The sequence below is a fragment of the Pieris napi genome, chromosome 12, assembly GCF_905475465.1.
Source record: "Pieris napi chromosome 12, ilPieNapi1.2, whole genome shotgun sequence".
NCBI classification, from domain to species: Eukaryota; Metazoa; Arthropoda; class Insecta; order Lepidoptera; family Pieridae; genus Pieris; species Pieris napi.
The window spans coordinates 9,769,320-9,788,466 of NC_062245.1; the positions used below are offsets into that span (position 1 = coordinate 9,769,320).

A 19,147-nucleotide genomic window follows, 5' to 3' on the forward strand; every position below is an offset into this window, starting at 1 on the left:
TAGTGATGAATCCTTCGTCGAAACTTTCTCCGCCGTTATTTTTGTTCAATTATGCACATTTTATATTATTTTTAATTTTCCTTAAATTATTTTCATATGTAATACAATAATAGACAAAGTTTTCAAAGAGGTACAAATTTCGATTTCAATTCATGGGCATCCCTAATCGGCAAAAAAATCTAAACTTTCTATCAAAATGGACGTGTGTTAAAAAGTGCAGACGATAGAAAATTATTTTTATTCCATGTTATTGGTAAGATATTTATAATTTCAGCACTATATTTTATTTTAAGTACTTCGATTTATTCTTCGGTTCGATATCCGTCTTATGGCTTCTGAGGAATTTGATCTGACAACTGCCGAGTCAGACGAAGTAGCATTTTGCAAATATAGCTTTTTTCTTAGTGCGTAATGAGATCTTCCTTTTACAGATAAATCTCTGAAAAGATGTATAATGGAATCGGGTTACAGACCGCTCGTGGTTCTGGAACTAATGGATATGTACAAAGAAATTGGGCATCTGTTAGAAGAACGAAAGATTCTGTGAATTATCGTACTGAAGAGGAGATAGCTAAACTGGATTCAGCGTCAAATAAACAACCAAACCAAGAAATTCTTGATCATGAGAGAAAAAGGAAGATAGAAGTTAAATGTACTGAATTAGAAGATAAGCTGGAAGAACAAGGGTAAGTTGTATATTTTTATTAAGTTTTGTTTTGAGGTTAATAATTAGGTGTACATTTTGACTCTTATAAATTTTTATAAAAAAAAACAAGTCTTCCAAAGTTAGTAAACATTCCCAGATCCTAACTATTGTTAACATTCATTATTATATGTAGTATTATCTACAAGGGTTTGCATTCTCATAGTGTATATATCCTGTGTAGTCTAACATTTTCATCATAACAATCTTAAGATCTGTGACTCAACTTTTTCCCATGGATATATATCATATGGAATATACATATAATATTTGGGATAAAAATTCTGTGGTATTTATGGTGCATGGATAGCAGTTTAGATATGTTCTGTCTCTCTAATATATTTAATGAATCCAGTCTGTCTCGAAACCAAAATAAATAGTGAAGACTAATTTTAATATTGCTGAAAATTTTATGTTTTCGTTCTTATATTCTGTTTTAACTTTCATATAGTTTGTAAACTTTTAGTTAAGTGGTAATATTTTTTATATTTTGATTTGTGCTTTAATTGGGCATTAAATTTTCGATTTTGTTCATCAAATACAGTGTAAACCCCATATAACAATCTCTCAATTTAACGACAAACTCTCTAAAGCATCTAAATCAATTGGCTTTTGTTGGAAGAGCTTGTCTTCCATACAATGATACAATCTACATAGCATTAAACCCACTCTCAATAACGACAACAATTGAGTAATAAAGTACTTTTAAGTTGCTAAAATAAGTAACATCTGCACAGCTGTGTACGTTCTATGTCACATTATTATCCTAGCCCACAATAAACTCGCTGTCAGCATCATGCATACAAACTGTCTGAGAAATTCATGCTTTTGTTTACAAATTGGGATTCTGATTGAAAGATATTAATAAAATAAGTAAAAAACACAACAAAATTACGGGTGCACCAAAAGACGTCAGAAAAAACTATCAGACTATACGCTATTGCGTATTAAAATACGATTCATTTTTTATGTTCATAACTACTAACACTAGTCTGAAATAAACTTTTTCTTTGCCTAATTCTGATTTTACTTCTCCATTTAACAACTCTATAATGCCATAAAATGCACAGTCCCTTCAGTGTTGTTATATAGAGTTTACATTGTACATTATTATATGATAATAATAGACATGTAGTGATTGCCCAACACAATTTTTTTAAGCAATTAATTAAATAACACTTATGTATGCTACAGAAACACATACAAAGACTGTCTCAACAATGTATACGCATATACATAATTTATACACTATCAATATTTACACTTAAATAACTCTACAATATACAATATTTGAAATTTATCAGTGGTAGCATAGGAAAATACCTAACTTAGTATTTGCAAAATAAATACTTAGAAAACGAACGAAAAAAAAGTACTACAAATTTAAAAATTCTTATGTAAATAATGCAATAATGTCGCGTTTATATCCGTCAAAGTATAAATATGTTATTTTTTTCGGATCTTAAAATTATTTATATTTTTTTAAATAAATAAGCGAACAAAGGATTGGGAGCTTTAATTGGCACGATTTTGCGTGGTGGAAGAAAGTTGGCGATAGAATCGCGATCATATTACAAAAACACTTAAAAATCTACGACTCAACGACTCTTGCCAAATTATTTACTAGGAATTAAATGCACTTGTTATATTTCCTATGACACTTATTGATCCCTACCCTAAAAATCTATTACAATAGTATCACCCCATTTGGGGGCAACAGCCCCTGCGCACGAGTCAAATCAATAATTCAGCGGAGCAAATCACCCTTCATACAATATTCAAACCTACCCCGGTCGTGTTCAGTTGACGGCCGTACGACATGAACGTCTTATCGCTTATTTTATAGTATTTCTAAAAGTAATTTCGCGATTACAACACCGCAATGCATTGGTAGGTTCAGGTGCGATGCGAAACAAGCGCTAACCGTGTATTTATTTTTAAGTTTTCATTACACATCGCTTGTTCGTTGGGAGTCTACGTAAATTGTGGCATTTGCGAATACGCTATGGTTTATTTGCCATATCTAAGAGAATTAGTCGTTTGATTTAATAATGAGTGTGTCCTTGGTGTGGCTACGCAGGTTGCCAAACGAAGAGATAGCGGCGCGTGTAGCGGCTTTCAGGGCGAAGCTGTCGGAGTCCAGCGGCGATAAAGACGTGCAGAAGGACGAATATGGGAGAGTTGCGTAAGTACTTACGTTATTTTAAATTGACGTGGCTGTTTCTGTTAGTGATGGTTTATTTTTCTAACGTTTATAGAACTAAATTATGCCCCAATAAATCACTCCGATGCAAACTAAACTAACAAACTACATTTATTTGCATAAACGTTCGAGTCCATTAATGTTTTCGCTTCTTTTTGTAAGTTTTTTAGATATGTCGATGAAGTTCGCAAATTATATTTGTGTATAAGATTTTTTTTTCTATAATCATAAATATTCATGTATTATAAACTAGGTTTCGCACTCTTGCTCTTCTTCAAAACTATTTTCTTTTTTTACGGTTTTCTGAATTAAGGTTGCTTGGAAGAGCACGCTTCATGGCATTAAGGCATGATTTTGAAGTTTATTGGGCATACTAATACATACTACACTCGCGAGCAAACAAATCGACTCAAGCGCTACCTCTGCATTCAAAGATTATTTTAAGTGTAAGTATACAACATTTTAATAAAAATGATATGTCATTTGAAAGCTTAAAACTTCAGCTTTTATGAGATGTCATCATTCTTAATATCCATGTATCCTTTTTTTTATTATTGGTGTCTGAAGTTAAATGGGGTAAAACTGTGATTTTGGGTAAAGGAGTTGTGTTCAGAATTTACTAATAAAACACGTTTTTTTTATCTTAAAGAGTATAATATTTATTGGTTCACTAATTGGTATTGCCCCCCTAGCCCTAATTACAGCCCATATTCGGTTCTTCATCAACCTTATTCATTTTTTGACGGTGTCTTGAGGAATACCTTCCCACTCCTCTAACAAAGCTGCTTTCAATTCTTCAAGGCTCGAATGGGCTGGATTTCTTGCTCGTACCCTTTGTTTGAGCTCATCCCATAAATGCTCGACGGGATTTATGTCTAGACTGAGCGCAGGCCAGTCCATTGTGCGCAAATCGACTTCTCGAAGAAACTGCTGAGTAACGCGCGCTGTGTGGCATCGAACATTGTCATGCATTAGGATGAAGTCTTCGTCAAAAAATCCTGCGTAGGGCACAACATGTTCCAGGAGAATATTTGTGATGTACCCATCAGCTGTCAGTCTTGCTCTTCGGCCTACTCCAGGCATGAAAACGACCTCGGTTTTTCCCTCCAACGAGATACCAGCCCACATCATACACGAACCGCTACCATAGGCAACGATTTCTGCGAATCAGCATTAGGAAAATCGCTCACCCGGACGCCTGTAGACCCGGCCTCTCCTGTCACTACAATGCAGACACATCCTGCACTCTTCAGTCAACAGGATCGATCGCCATTGCCCAATGCTCCAGTTAAGATGCTCTCGAGCAAACTGTAGCCGAGCTTGCCGGTGGCCTGCAGTCAATTTGGGGCCCGTTGCAGGCCTTTTTGGAGTCAGGTTGGCTTCCTTCAGATGTCTTCTTGCTATCCACTCGCTGACAGCTGTACCTCGAACACGTCTCAGCTCGCCCTGCACGTCGACACACGTAAGGTGCCGATTTCGCAGGGCGTTGAGACAATGAAACGGTTGTCTCGTTCAGAAGTACAACGGAGGCGGCTGGTTGTTGGTCTCCGAGTGAATGCTCCAGTCTCTTGTCTATCGTCTGCATACTCGGGATACAGCAGATTGACTCAAGTGAAGCTGGTAAGCGACTACTCGCTGTCTGAGTCCTTGTTGCAATAAGGCAAAAACTTGAGCGGCTTCTTGAGGTGTGGTATCCATGGTTTCTTGAAAACAATGAATGCATGTTGTGGAGATGTGTATCGGTCAACTGTTGATAAGTGATTGATAAAGGTTGAAGGGTAACGGGGATTTTATAGGGGTAGAGGGTAGCGCAACTGGCTGGTAGCGTAGTGAGTAATTTGCCCCATACGCGCTCATTGCGCAAATTAACATGTTGGTATTGGTTTTATTTAATCGTGTTGACCTTTTTTGTAAAGCTTAGGTTTCAAGCTTTCAAATGACATATCATTTTTATTAAAATGTTGTATACTTTCACTTAAAACAATCTTTGAATGCGGAGGTAGCGCTTGAGTCGATTTGTTTGCTCGCGAGTGTACATTGTAGGTACCTACTTGGTGTCTAAGTACTTTATTTATTGTATTGAGGATGTTACGTAGTGATAATTCTGTTCTCATACTACTCATACTATTTTCATCAATAAAAAATATTAAAATTAAATATGTCTAAAAATATATATAATCCTAGGTTATTATTATCAAAGAAATTCTAGAAAACATTTCCTTTACATTTTCTTACGTGCATTCTCAATTCCCACTTTCATTATACGGGCCAAGGTCGATGAGAAGTTTTCTTGAATTTGAGGTGTTACGTCGAAATACAAAGACTTTCTTGTTGTCCTCAATCTTGAATAGCATCTAGTTTTTTCTTGTGAAGTATTTTCTTGTGTATGAAGAAAACAGGCCTCGGCTTTCTACTGTGCCATATCACTTTAGATTTTTACTAGGCAATCTACAGTTGTAGGTTTTCCAAGTTTCATTGAATTATATATATTGATTTTGTAAATTTCGCAGTGTGGTTTTAAGAAATCATTTAATCAAGAAGTAACATCTCTCAGCAGCGATACAATTACATGTTTCACCTGAAATCAAATCTAGGACCTCCGCGTTAAACGAATTGAATCCACCAAGGGCTGGGGAACTTAATATAATAATGATTAAAGATGTTATATAAATTAAACATTGTGAAATATTTCTTTGATATTAACACAAAAATTTTCCATTTAAAAGAAACGGTACGGAGTAAATTGATTTCACTGCAATTAATATCTATCACCTGAATCATTATTGATTCCACGCATACGATACGCCATTCGAGAACACATATATTTAAAATAAAATATTATTTTCATTTATTATTTAAATTTATTCCGTTCGTACTAATGAATACAAAAATCTAATTTGAATAAGAATTAAATATTAATAGAAATAATAAAAAATTCACAGCAATAATATTATTATCCTAAACGGAACTCGGAATTCCTACTACAAAATTGAAATCTTATTAATAGTTGATTAATTTATTGTAGTACGACTACATTGATAAGGATTGGTATGCATATGATTGGATATTGGATGCTGTAAAATTATAAACGTAGAGACAGTTTAATAATTACAAATTTCATTTAAAAAAAATGTGAGATTTAGAAAATTAAATGCATTTTAATTTGTTGTCGTTTATTGAAATGATATGAACTCCCACAAATAAGATCTATTAGCCACACATAAGCTACAAAATAGCTTTTGAAGTTACTATCAGCTTAGTTTTATGAATATATAGATATATTAAATGGTTACCACCTACGCGAATGCTGAGTTTTGCTTCTCTTGATCCAGAATTTCCCCTATATCGATCGGACTCAACCCTATGTAGAGGGTTATTACGTCAACGAGTCCCTTTTTGTTGTTGAAGAGGTTTTATTAGGTCAATTATAAATATTGTTCTTTTTTCAAATTGTGAAATTATTATTTAGATTTTTTATTGTCCAAAATAATGTTTAAACGTATTTAAACGTATTATCACAAATAATGTGTTAAAATAGACATAATATGAATTATTACTTCTCTTAACATAGCTACCAATTTACATTTGATGCTTTTATCGAAATATCCATTATAATTAATAGATTAGCGGCAACCTCCGCCAAACTCCACGCCAGTCTGTTGTGATTAGCTAAAGATAGAGAAATGAAGACACTAACTCGTTACTTTTGGCAACTGTGCCTATCAATCTCGAATACAAATTTATTTTCAGTCTGGAATTGTTTATGCTAAAATACTGTTTCACTCGAAAATGTAAATTAATAAACCACTTGAGATACATATGAAAATATGAACTAATTTTTTACGTCTTCACGCCGTTACTTGGTAATTAATAATATATAGAAGAATCGTTAAGGTCATACGCAATAAAAAAAAACGTACCAAAATAGAAATAACAAGAATCGATGTTTACTTACCACCACCACTGTGGATAAATATAGTTCATTGTTTATGCCGGTGATTTTATATACGAATACTCTTTTAATATCACGTGAGTGTTATGAGACTTTTCACTAACAATTTTTAAGTAGAAAAACTAGTGGTAGTATATAAGTTAGTCTATGATTAATGTTTGGCAAGTATGCATCAATTAATGTGTATACTGTATACATATATATGTTTATGAGATATTATCTTTATGAAGAGATATTTAAAATTAAAAAGTAATTTCTTAATATTTACCTCGAAGTTAAACCACGGCTTGACGTTTGCCAGGTCCATTTTGTGCTAATATTAAAATAAATTGATTTACGTTGGTTTTAAAAGCCTGTGGTATTAAAGAAAGAAGATAATATTACTCCTAATTTTCTTTTCAGTCCGTTTTAAAACTAAATTACTACTCATGTATGAAAAAATATTGTGTAAACAATTATTAATAATGTTCACAAATTCATAATAAACAAGGACTTAGGATCTCTAGTCTTGTTAGCTTTTATTAGTTTATACATATTGTACACTTTCGCTTTTTAAGTACTGTTTTCATGAGGGTATAGTTTTGCCAAGAGTTCGTAAATATCATCAGTTGATAAGTGTTTAGGTTGTGCAAATACTTTCAAAATACATAAAATTTTACTGAATATTTGGAACAAATACCGCAGTAAAGTTTTAAATAATCTTTATGTTCATTCATGTCAATCAATAGTTTCTTACAAAAATAACAAATTGCAATAAAACGTCAAGGTTTGTATGAAAATTTATTATTTGTTTCGACGAAAGAGCGATAATATAAAACCAGCGCTTACGTTCGAACACTACAAGTATAACATTTTCCAATACCCATAATCGCTGTGCCGAATTGATTATCGGCAGAGAACATTAAATTGCGGCTTACAGAGATAATCTTACATTTTGATAATTAATTGAGAAAAACTTGTATACAAACTTCAATTTAAAGACTGGAAAATCGTAGAGAAAATTACAGGATGCCATTATACAAGGGTTCGTACATTCAGTGACGCCTCCCATTAGACGCCGAGGGATTGCGCAGGGTGCGCGCGTCGCCGTACATCCTGTTATTCCCCAGTAGCGCCGCCGGCCCGGTACCGGCCGCTTCACAATGTAGTCGCACGACCCATGCCTTGAAAAGTCTTCCAATAGTTATAAGTAACCAAGTCTTCCATTAGATTAAGTAGTTTAAGATGCATAGGGACCGTGTGTCGCGACGCGAACATAACAAGATAGTATTTGAAAGGCTTTGGCGGGGCACGTTTCAAGCAGTGCTTGCGGGGCCACCTCGACGACCGAGAGCATCCTCCCACGATCCAAACCCCGATATGTCGATGGTTCCGACTCTGGGGCATAACGAATGCAATATGGCCGATTCTCTTGAGCCCGCGCTCCGAACTATTCTGGCTGCGTGTCTAAGGCCTAACAACTGCTGCTGTAGATGTAATTGCGCCTCCGATCGCAATCATGTTAACAATTTTCAGGTCTGTCCCTCCGCGGAGGAGAGGAAGAACCTACGCTCCGTTATAAGGTGTGCATTTATCGATTTGTTTGTAAGTAGGTCGCGCATTAATTGATCGCATTACAAAAGGATTTTACACTCGGCTGCATATAACTAGAGTCGTTTACGGCGTTTCGGATCGCATGTGTACCTAATCTTATCGATTTTATTTTATGTTGGTAATTAATTTTCAATTTTCCCGTTTTTAGCGCACTTAGGTGCAATTCAGGTAATTTTTTTAGCATTCGTATGATTTCCAAACATATGAAATTTTGTAACATCGGATATCCGGATAAGATTTTCAAATCGGTACCCGAGATTGGGGCTTTCGATTATTATTTATAATTATATTAAAAAAATACTTTAAATTGTAAACCTTTAGAATTTTTAATGCCGAGACAACTTCAAAGTTTGGTGGATTACAAGCCGTTTTCGTGAATCTACTCAATGGGACGCATGATTGCTTTCTAGAAAACAAGTTATTATAAGCCTACGTCTTTCCAGCGTACGTGAAACTCATGCTGTGGCCGAAGCCCAACAAGAAAAAAACGCAAGATTACGCGATGCGTTCGGCATATCGCCTCGTTTCGTGGAAGGGACAAGTCTTGACCCAGAAAGAAGAGCTAGAGAGGAAGCCCAGAAATACCCGTTGGTGAGAACTCCCAGCCACGAGAAGGAACAACGAGATCAGGCTTCAAAGAAGAAGAAGAAGCGGAGGTAGGTTTACAACAGCATAATGTAAGAATATGAGCATTGTTGGCCTAGTAGCTTCAGCATGCGACTCTCATCCCTGAAGTCGTAGGTTCGAACCCCGGCTGTGCACCAATTGACTTTCTTTCTATGTGCGCATTTAACATTCGCTCGAACGGTGAAAGAAAACATCGTGAGGAAACCGGCTTACCTTAAAAAATAGTATTATTACGTCAGGCACAGGAGGCTGAACAGATACAGAAATTTGAGGCCCAGACCTAAAAAGGTTGTAGCACCACAGATTTTTTTTGTAATGTAAGAATAGATGAATTGAATTGAATGTTCTTATATAGGCGATGTTTTAAGACAATCTGATGTTGCAATCAGTATGTTATCAAATTATAGTTATTTCAACAAAAAACAAAAGACAAGATCAAAAATCGTCTTTTTATGTGTCATATCACAAATTAGGACAATATTATAGTGCATAGACAATTTTGCATAGAGATGTTAGTGTTGACCACAGACCATTTATATTTTATACCATAGCTGATAAAACTTAAAAATCTAATTTAATTTATCTTGACTTATAATAGTAATTTTAATTTATTAAAGTAACTTTAAAAATCACTAACTTTAATGAGATTTTTTTTTTCGTATTTCTTCAATTCAATTTAATTTTGGCAATAGTATATAGACAGGCTGGAAAAAGCTGAAAATTCAATATTAAGTGTAATATAATAAATAATACGATATTGTGAAACTTAACAGCCAGTTGGTCTATTGTTATCTATTAATAGTCCGCCTAATTGTTAGAAACACATTTTAAATATTTGTTCAAAGTGGCTGTGTTGCAAACACAAGTGTGTTTACATACAATAAATTAATTATAAAAATATTTCATTAGTTTATTCATCGTAACTAAAAAAAAAACGTAAACTGTATTCCCTACATTTATGCTCTTTCTAGAAGTCTTTTAAGACCTGATGACGTTTAATCTACAACAAGATTATCCAGATAAACATATCAGGCCATGTAATAGATGTTATTGATTTCAGTGCATCACCAGAAGTCAAAAAGTCAAAGAAGAAAAAATCCAAGAAAAATAAAAAAGAGAAGTAAGTTGATCGTATTACATAAATATTATTAAATAGTTACCAAACAATCATTGTTTTTGTATTTAGACAGGTGAAACTGCAGTTAACGCAAGAGTAAGTTTATTTAAATTTAATAATTCAAATAAATTACCATTTCAATAATGTAATTGAAAATTTCAGCGAAAAAAATATTTTATGGCGGCTTATACGTAGGTATGGTTATTTTTTTAATCAAAATATAACTTTGTAGCTTAATAGTTAATTCTAAGAGAAAATATAAAACAGTCAATCAAATCGATTGCAGAAAAGTTGAATTGACATATTAGAGTAAGGATATTTTATCTAAATCGAATATGAGTGAAACCGCGGAGTTTCATAATATACGTGCAAACAATTTTGCGCTGTATTGTTGTATAGTTTGTAGTACTTTAATTCAAAAACCCCGGTCAAACGCGGTCCGGGTCTACCGCTTTATAGAAAATCGCATTGTAGGAGTATTCAAGTATTTTTGAACAATTCAAAAACTAGGAACACGAATTTAATAAAGCGTTATAGGGGTACCGTGTTATAGAGGGATTAATGTATTTTACATATTTATAAATAAAAAGATTTTTTACGTAGGATGAGGTTTTAACTGATGCAACTTTTGTTTCAACATGCATTATAGGTAAACTATAACGCTAAGGATTTAATTTTATATAAATAATTTTCAAACATACATTACTCAGGCTTTAACAATATTTTACAATAATATCCAGTCTGATCTAAAGTTGCATCACATCACATCTGCGGCTCGCGCAGGTCAGGTCACAGTGAAGGACAATAAAAAAAAACAATTTCATCATAAACGCAGTTCTACGCATCGTACGCATTGATAATAAATCAATATAATTAAACAAATATGAATTTCAGGAATGAATCCAGTAAGAAGAAAAAGAAACGCTCCAAATCTTCTGATTCTGAATCGTCCAGTTCCTCCGAAGGCAGCGACTCCGAAAGTTCCGCCGACGATCGTCAGAAGAAAAAGAAAAAGGTGAATATTTACAACGGTTCCATTATTTTCATTTTGGGACATGGGAATGTTGAAGACAATGTTTTTAAGAATTTACTCATTTACGCCTTAAAATAATGTCTTCAAGTACCTCAGATCATAGACTAAATGTTGCCATAAATAGAATTTTTCTTTGTGACTTGACACCGGGGATCACACACACACTCGAATAGCTTTTCTGAAAGGATTGTTAGAAATAGATTCTGGATAGACTTAGCACTTTGCTTTCTTTTCTTTTTTATTTAAAAAAAAACCACTTCAGCCTGATACGATGTCTTAGCACTTTCCTCCTACGGGCTTAGTCATTTAAGGCCCACGTTTGATTCTTTCATGAATTTTGATTGCATAACATTCCAGAGCTTTAAACTTAATTGCTGTGACTGCCTACTTAAATTCCCGTATCGCGGTTAACCCATTTTTTATTTTATTTATTTTTCTGTAAATACAAGAAATGGACAGTAAAAATTATCTGTTTAACTGTGCATCATTTCATAGGATAGCCATCTTTATCTGAAGAAATAACGTATACTGTAAGTATATCACAAAGTAACACACACACAGTTAGGTGAACTAAAATATGCCTAAGAGTGCGTCGACATTGTGACTAACTGTGAGAGTAAAGTATGGGAGGCAAAGGGCGATTGTTCGGTTAAGTGTGCACAGTAATGCATGGTGTTTGTAGTTACGATGGTGGTATTTCGCGTTCCATTGTGTGTGGTAAAACGTGTAAAATATATTTATATGTTGTTGAATAAATTAACATTTAAATTAAAAATTGAATTTATTTAAAATGTTCCCCGTTATAAGTTTTTAATGAAATGTCTTACAGTTTGTTCCGATACTCTCTATTTAATTGAAGAGTATACGAAATTTTGTTCAATTAAAATGATTAATGTTAGTGGGTTCTGTCAAAGCAATTTTCACGTTTTTACCTCACATGTATTGTATGATATCGTGATTGATTTTCAAGATGTTAACTAATCCATAACATTCTCCCTTCTCATTGTCACAAAACTAATTAAGGATGCTCAACATGTTTAAATGGTACACTACCACCACCGTTTGTTTAATAAGGTACGTCCCGATGTGTCTTATATTTCATTCAAATTTGTGTCATAAGTATATGTATTTAATCAATTGTATGTGTCACTAATTTAGATGTTGTAAATATAACTGCACTAGTGCCAAAAGTCCTTTAAATCACCTGTTTTATTATTTTTATTTCTGAAATGAGGATGTTATGGATACATTTTTATAACGTAGGAAGGATAAATTTCAGAGTAATTGCTTTCGTGAGTAGCTTTTAATGTACATTTTGAAAGCCTAAATTTATTTAAAGTAAATGCATGAAGAGTTTTTATTTGTTTTTTTTTTTATGAAATTCTTCAGTGGCGGTTTTGAAAATGGCGTTTGAAGGATTTCTGTTAGTGAAATGTTTAGTTGCCATAACCACTAGTCTTATTGTATTGGCACTGGTGTTTGGATCGCTTTATTTAGTTCATATTCTAATACTTGGTTCTTGAATTCTATACAGAAAAAATCAAACAAGCGACGTGCCAGCAGCAGACAATCCAGCCGGGAGAGGTATGTTAAACGATTATATTTTTAATTTTTCTAGGAAAATAATAAGTAATATAGCTTTCGAAAGGCAATTCAAAATTTTAAATATTTACCAAAATAAATAAATATACATAGTAAAATATTTTTCAGTTCACCTGAAAAGCAAGAGAAAGAAAAATACTCTGAACGGCCCAGTGAGATTCAAGATGAAAGGGGAAAGTACCGTGACCGGGAAGACCGAAATCACAGATTAGACGACAATAAAAGATCGGGACAAAGTACTAACAGAGTCCGCGACAGGAGCCCATCTTATGAACGGCAATCTCCAGAAATTAGATCGCCGGAAAGAAAGCAAAAATCATATATTACTAAAATAGAAAACAAAAAGAAAATTGACAAAGATGAATTTGATCTTGAAAAGCCAACAGAAAAGAATAAGCGGGATCGACGTCGATCACCGTCGTCTGATTATGAAACAATTCCAAAGAAAAGTGACAAGCGCGACAATAGAGGTTCTAGTGGGTCTCCGCCACCAGAGAAGAGACGACGACGCAGTCCTTCCTATAATAAAAGAGAAGATCTATACTCACGAGAATCAAAACGAGATGACTCATACTATCAAAAAGAATCTAAGAGAGACAATTATCATAAAGAATCTACAAAAGATGAATCCTATCCAAAATCATCTAAAAGGGATAATGAAAGATATCATCGTGATAAATCTTATGAGAATAAAAGATCTATAAGAAAAAGCATGTCTCCAGATTACAGACGAAAAGATAGCAACAGAAAAGACGAGCGACCGGAAGAAAGAAAAAGATCCGATGTTGAAAAGGGGAATTATAAAAGTGAGCGCTATGAAAGATCTCGTAATAATAGAGATGTTGATGATTTAAAGCGAAAACGAAAAAGAAGTAGAAGCGCATCTGAAGAAAGGAGAAAATCTCGAGAAGTTTCTCCAAAAAACAGTAATAATAATAAATCTTATATAAAGGATGATCATAAAGAACCAGAAAGATATTATAAAAACGCAAGAAAAGAAAGATCTCACTCACGCGATTCTAGTTTAGATTCTCCGCCCCGGCAAAGGCAAAGCACTGTTACTAAAGTAACAAAGGATACCTATTACAAAGAGAGAGATCAAACTCCTTCAAACGACCGCAAAAAACGTAGTCCTTCACATGATAATTCTAGGAAAAGCTCTACGCCTCGTAATATTGATAGAAAATCAGAGAAATCCAAAGCATTGGCTAAAGTAATTGATGCTAAGCGTGGCCGAAGCAGGTCCCCTAGAAAATCTCCTGTATCCCGCGAAAATGATCGGATTTCTAAAGAGAAAAGAAGGCACTCTCGGAGTAAATCTAAATCAATGTCCCCTTTAAAACGCGCTTCTAAAAAAGACAAAAAGAGTATTACGCCAACCAGGAAGTCTGATAGACGTACTTCCTCTCCCAAAGTAGATCGCCGTGAGGGTAAACGAGCGGCAAGTTCTAAAGAAAAACATGAAAAAGATAAAGATGTTAAAGAATCTCAAAAGGAAAGATCAAAGTCGCGATCAGACCCAAAGAGCAGAAGCTCTTCGAGTCTTAGCTATTCACCAGCACGTCGAAGCCCAGAGCGCTATCGAGACATCATCGAGAAATTGCCTGAAAAGGATAAAAGAAAATATATTAAATCCCCGTCGGATTTACAACCAAAGAAAAAGAAAAACAAGGAAGATTATAAACCAAAAACATGCATGAGGAGTTCTTCGAGTGAAAACGACGATTCTGAAGAAGATTTTCTTCGAATGGACCTTCACGCGCGTCAAGAGGAATTGAATATGAAGGAATTGGATAAACTTAAGCAACGATTGGCTAAACTGACCAAAGCCACGATGGAACGTATTAGGAACGAGGAATTGAGTGGTCCGTCCACTTCAGAAGGACGTAGTGAACAGAAGCTAGAATGGGAGATTGAAAGTAAATCCCCAAAGGAAGCTGAGGATGAAATTAAAAGTCAATCAATCAAGTCAATCAGTCCTGTGAAGATTGACAGCTTAAGGAAGGAAAGCCCATTGCACGTTGAGAGCTCTAATGCGAAAGATGGGAAGAAGAGTAAGTCCCGTAGTTGGTCGCGAACCTCGTCACGGTCACGTTCAAGGTCAAAGTCGCGGTCTCGGTCAAAATCTAGAGTGAAGTCTTCGCGGTCACGGTCGAAGAGCCGAGTGAAGTCATCACGGTCGCGGACTCCGTCAGGATCACGGTCACGTTCCAGGTCCTCGCGTTCAAGATCTAGATCCTACTCATCGTCAAGGTATTACTAACTGAGTAGTAAGAAAATGTCGTACAAATTATTAGAGCATAGTATAGCGTTATTTACTTTACTTCATACTTAAGAAATTTCTATATTACAGCTAAATTATATTACAAAAAATCTAATAAAATAACAACTTTGATACCCAAATACGAATTATTGAACAGTAAATTATGTTCGCTAAATATTCCTTTGGTTGCACATCTTTAATTTTTCTGGACTATGGTTAGAGCCTGACTAACCAGAGCAACAACAGTCCTAAATTACCTTTTTTGGTATTTTTGCGTAAATAAGAATTATAATACTATTTCTAGTAACCCTATCTATACCATAAACATTCCCGTAGCCAAATCCATTCTGAGTTTTGTTTTATAGATCTCGTTCTTCTCGATCCAGCTCGTACAGCAGCAGAAGTTCTTCTCGATCTTCGCGTAGTTCGTCCCGATCAACGCGATCTTCGAGGTAATATCTTCAAATACCAATTAAAACTATTTCACAGCTTAATTATTACACTCAACGTCTACTATCTAATTATATAGGTATTTTAGGTATATAAAATGACTGCACTCAATTTAATTTAGGTTAACAAGTTTTTTTATATTCAAATGATGATCATACAATAGTTTTATTAATATAGGTAATAGTAAAACATGTAAGGTTGGTATCACAAAATATAAATAAATAGATTTCCCCAAATTCAGTTTTAACAATTATTTTCATTTGTGAAAATTCACCTACAGACATACCTCATTCATAAAAAAAAACCGTCTTCGCACTGTTTCAACTAAAGTGCTCATTTGTCTCCTTTTATTACAACGTAAGCACAATTTGAAAGAGATATATTTAGTTTAAATGAATAAAGGGTTTTATATCCTCATAAAATACTGTGTATGTTAAATTCCTTTACACTAATGTATATAAATGCCCGATCATTATATAACTAATAAATTATGAGTAACTAAAAACAATTAACGCAAGCACTAATAATTTGATACTAAACGCGATCGTTGATACACATACGTAATCAGAACAATGACGGGCGTGTACGCGGATTACCGCAGATCGAGTTCGACGCGCTCCAAGTCGCGCTCACCGTCGATCCCGCGACGGGCGGGATCCCCCAGCTTCCTCGATAGGAGGCGGATCACGAGGTAGCACGGGCTGTCTTTTTGCTCTCATCGCTGATATTATTGTAATCTTCATATTAGGTCATGTTCAAGTATTACGTAGAAAGTTTTTTATATAAGTCCAAAAACTAATGTCTAATCGCACCTTGATGTACTCATCTGTCTCTTTTCGTCACAGCGCAATCACAATTTGACAGTAAGAGACAAAAGAGTTACTTTTATGAAGGTGGATAAATATAAAATAAATTGAGCACGTAAATTCCACATGTTTGAATTTATTGATGTATTATTAATCGAATCTAATCAATGTTGCAGACCTTATACCCGTCAAAATTAAGCAATACAAAACCCCTTTACGTAATACTTGAACGCGTTTTAGTTGGAATAAAGTTGTACAAGAAATAATTATAAAACCTCAATAAAAACACCATTTGGATAACAAATATTATATTTGACCTCGAAGTCAGTTCTAAGCTTAGCATTTTTTATATATTAATATTTTAATAGATTTTTTTATTTCTTCTTTATGAATCTTTGTCGACTTTTTAATGAGATTTTATATTTTAAAGGACGTATTTTTGATCTTGTATAGCTTTTTCTGAATGACTACTATATTAAATGATTTTTTTAATTTGAAAGTTGGATTTACTGCAAATAATATTAGCGTAAGAGCACTGTGTCGCACATTTTCTGTCACACGATTTCTTTTAATAGCGATATTGACATTATGTTTCAATTCGTATAGCCGCTAGAGTATCGACCGGCATAATGTCAATGTCTAGAGTGTTTTAGATGTTTTTTTTTGAGTGCAGCTTGTTCATGCTAACTAGAGTTATGCTTCATTAAATGTCGTAATATTTTTTACTCTTACTACCATTTGCTACTTTTAACTACGATTAGTCACGCGGAAGTAGTAAAAAAATATTACGATGTTCATTTTTTTCCTTTGCTGTTGTGTCACAAGTTGTTTTTCTTTATTTATAGAAAAAAGTCACGCAAATATAGCACCGGTTCTGAAGATTCTTCTAGTAGTCGCTGAATGCAGTTTTAGGACATTTTTAAATTAATAATATGTATATCAAGAAAATTAAATAACATTGTAAAGAAGTTTGTCTAAAAAAAACATTTTTAATTATATCGGGTTATTTTCTTTACAATGTCCGCCTTTTAAATAAACTTCAATGAAGGCATTTTATAAGAAATCATTTTTAAGTTTTTTCTGCTTGTGGTTATGTATTTCTAACACAGTCCATTTAAAATTAATATTGAAAATTACCATGTGTGAGAGTTGATTAATATTTTTGTGACACTTTCTTACTAATGGGTATTAATTATTACTAGGTTATTGTAAATAATAATAGATGAATTAATTGTGAGTCACTTTAGTTATATTATGCATTTAGAAAATCATAAAGACCTAGTTTATTTTCTTTAATGAACCTTAAAAAGAAATGTTACTGAAGAGTTAACGGAATTTTTTCTTTCCTAGCGCACCAATTATAGACGTAACTTATTCCTCCAAGAAATACAAATACAGGCGAAGATGACCACGTAATCATATTATTTAGGGATAAGTGACAGTGTTGCCAGTTGTAGAAATTGTTCTATTTTATGGACATTAGTTTCAAGTGTGTGTTTTTGTTCAATATTTGTGTTATTAAAGTTTATTGTACAATATTATGTTTTTATTTTATTTACTTGCATGGTAGAGATCGAGCTTTATCATACACTCCAGTAATGTTATTGATACATTTTCTTTTGTTCCTGTATTGCTAGTTATGGCTTCGACAAAGGTAAGCATATTTTTATTACGCTACTAATTATTGACCACGTAACAGTTTTCCTGTTTTGAAGCATGTTACTGATTTATTAACTGTATACTAACAGTAATTAACAATACAGTGCACGTAAAAGGCCGATTCCCTATCGGAGACCTACTCCATCGACACCATCTTCAGGAAGTTACTACAGCAGCAGAACCTCAGAACGCAGCTGGTCGCAATCACCGCGTCCCGAATAAAAATAAGACAAATAAACGTTGAATCGCTATTTCTTATTCCTTAGCAATTACGGAAACAGAACTACATGGATTGGCGGATTTTTTTTTAATTATGTCGAGTTATTTAATACTGTAATATTTTTAGTGAAACAAGAGAGAAATTAAAATTTTTACTCGACAATAATTAACTTGAGATTTATGAGTTCGGGTAAGAAAAAGGCAAATACAGTATCAAGAGGAGAAATTATATTTAGAAAAGGTAATGCTTATTTCAAAAGATTAATGATAATTTGAATCTCTATACTTAATACTCAATTATTTATTTGTGTAAACCTTGATTCAAACATTCTAGTCGTGTACCAAAATCTAGTCAAATACTATTTAATAATTTATTTTGTACCTAATTTATTTAAATCATTTTTTCCATGTTATTTTTATATTGTTGGTAATTTTATTAATAATAATTTATAGGAGATGCACCAGATACTCAATACAATAATACTCTAAGTTTTAGGATAATGTGCAATATATTTATTGACAATGTATTTCTATAAAGCTAGTCATTTACATAAATAATGCAATGATAATTTTAAGTTAAGTCAGAATTTTTGATAGTTAAATAAGTAGTCAAATAGTCACTCTAATACTTTGTAAATTACAACTTGAAACTAGTGCTTAATGTTGTAAAACTACTAATAATTATTAATTACACATTGTTTCCTGTGATGATCTCTGGTGAAATAATTAAAAATATAGTGAAATTTTGGACGGTGTAACTTCAACATTGTTTTCCTTAAAAATGAAATTTCCCATTTTAAACATTCCAAAGATTTTCTGTATACATATACACCTCTCATATACATGTTAAGAAATGAATATTTGGTTTACATTATATTGTATGTTTGATTTTATACAGGAAGTAATGATAAATAATACAT

The 19,147-nt window shown here is 33.5% G+C and overlaps 1 protein-coding gene across 13 annotated transcripts; it reads left to right on the forward strand.

The window, feature by feature from the left end:
* Window positions 1–114: 114 nt before the first annotated feature.
* Window positions 115–19,054, forward strand: LOC125054724 (serine/arginine repetitive matrix protein 2). 13 transcript variants are annotated; one of them, XM_047656753.1, is made up of 12 exons: window positions 115–253; window positions 432–686; window positions 2,784–2,888; window positions 8,895–9,107; window positions 10,139–10,198; window positions 11,090–11,210; window positions 12,763–12,812; window positions 12,939–15,083; window positions 15,459–15,545; window positions 16,112–16,234; window positions 17,987–18,003; window positions 18,113–19,054. In XM_047656753.1, exons 2-12 carry the CDS (start codon window positions 448–450, stop codon window positions 18,250–18,252), a joined length of 3,300 nt encoding a protein of 1,099 aa, XP_047512709.1. In that variant the 5' UTR covers window positions 115–253; window positions 432–447; the 3' UTR covers window positions 18,253–19,054. The 13 variants fall into 13 exon arrangements, with proteins under 13 accessions (XP_047512709.1, XP_047512711.1, XP_047512712.1 ...); XM_047656755.1 differs by having other exon boundaries at window positions 16,145–16,234; XM_047656756.1 differs by lacking the exon at window positions 17,987–18,003.
* The last annotated feature ends 93 nt before the right edge of the window (window positions 19,055–19,147 follow it).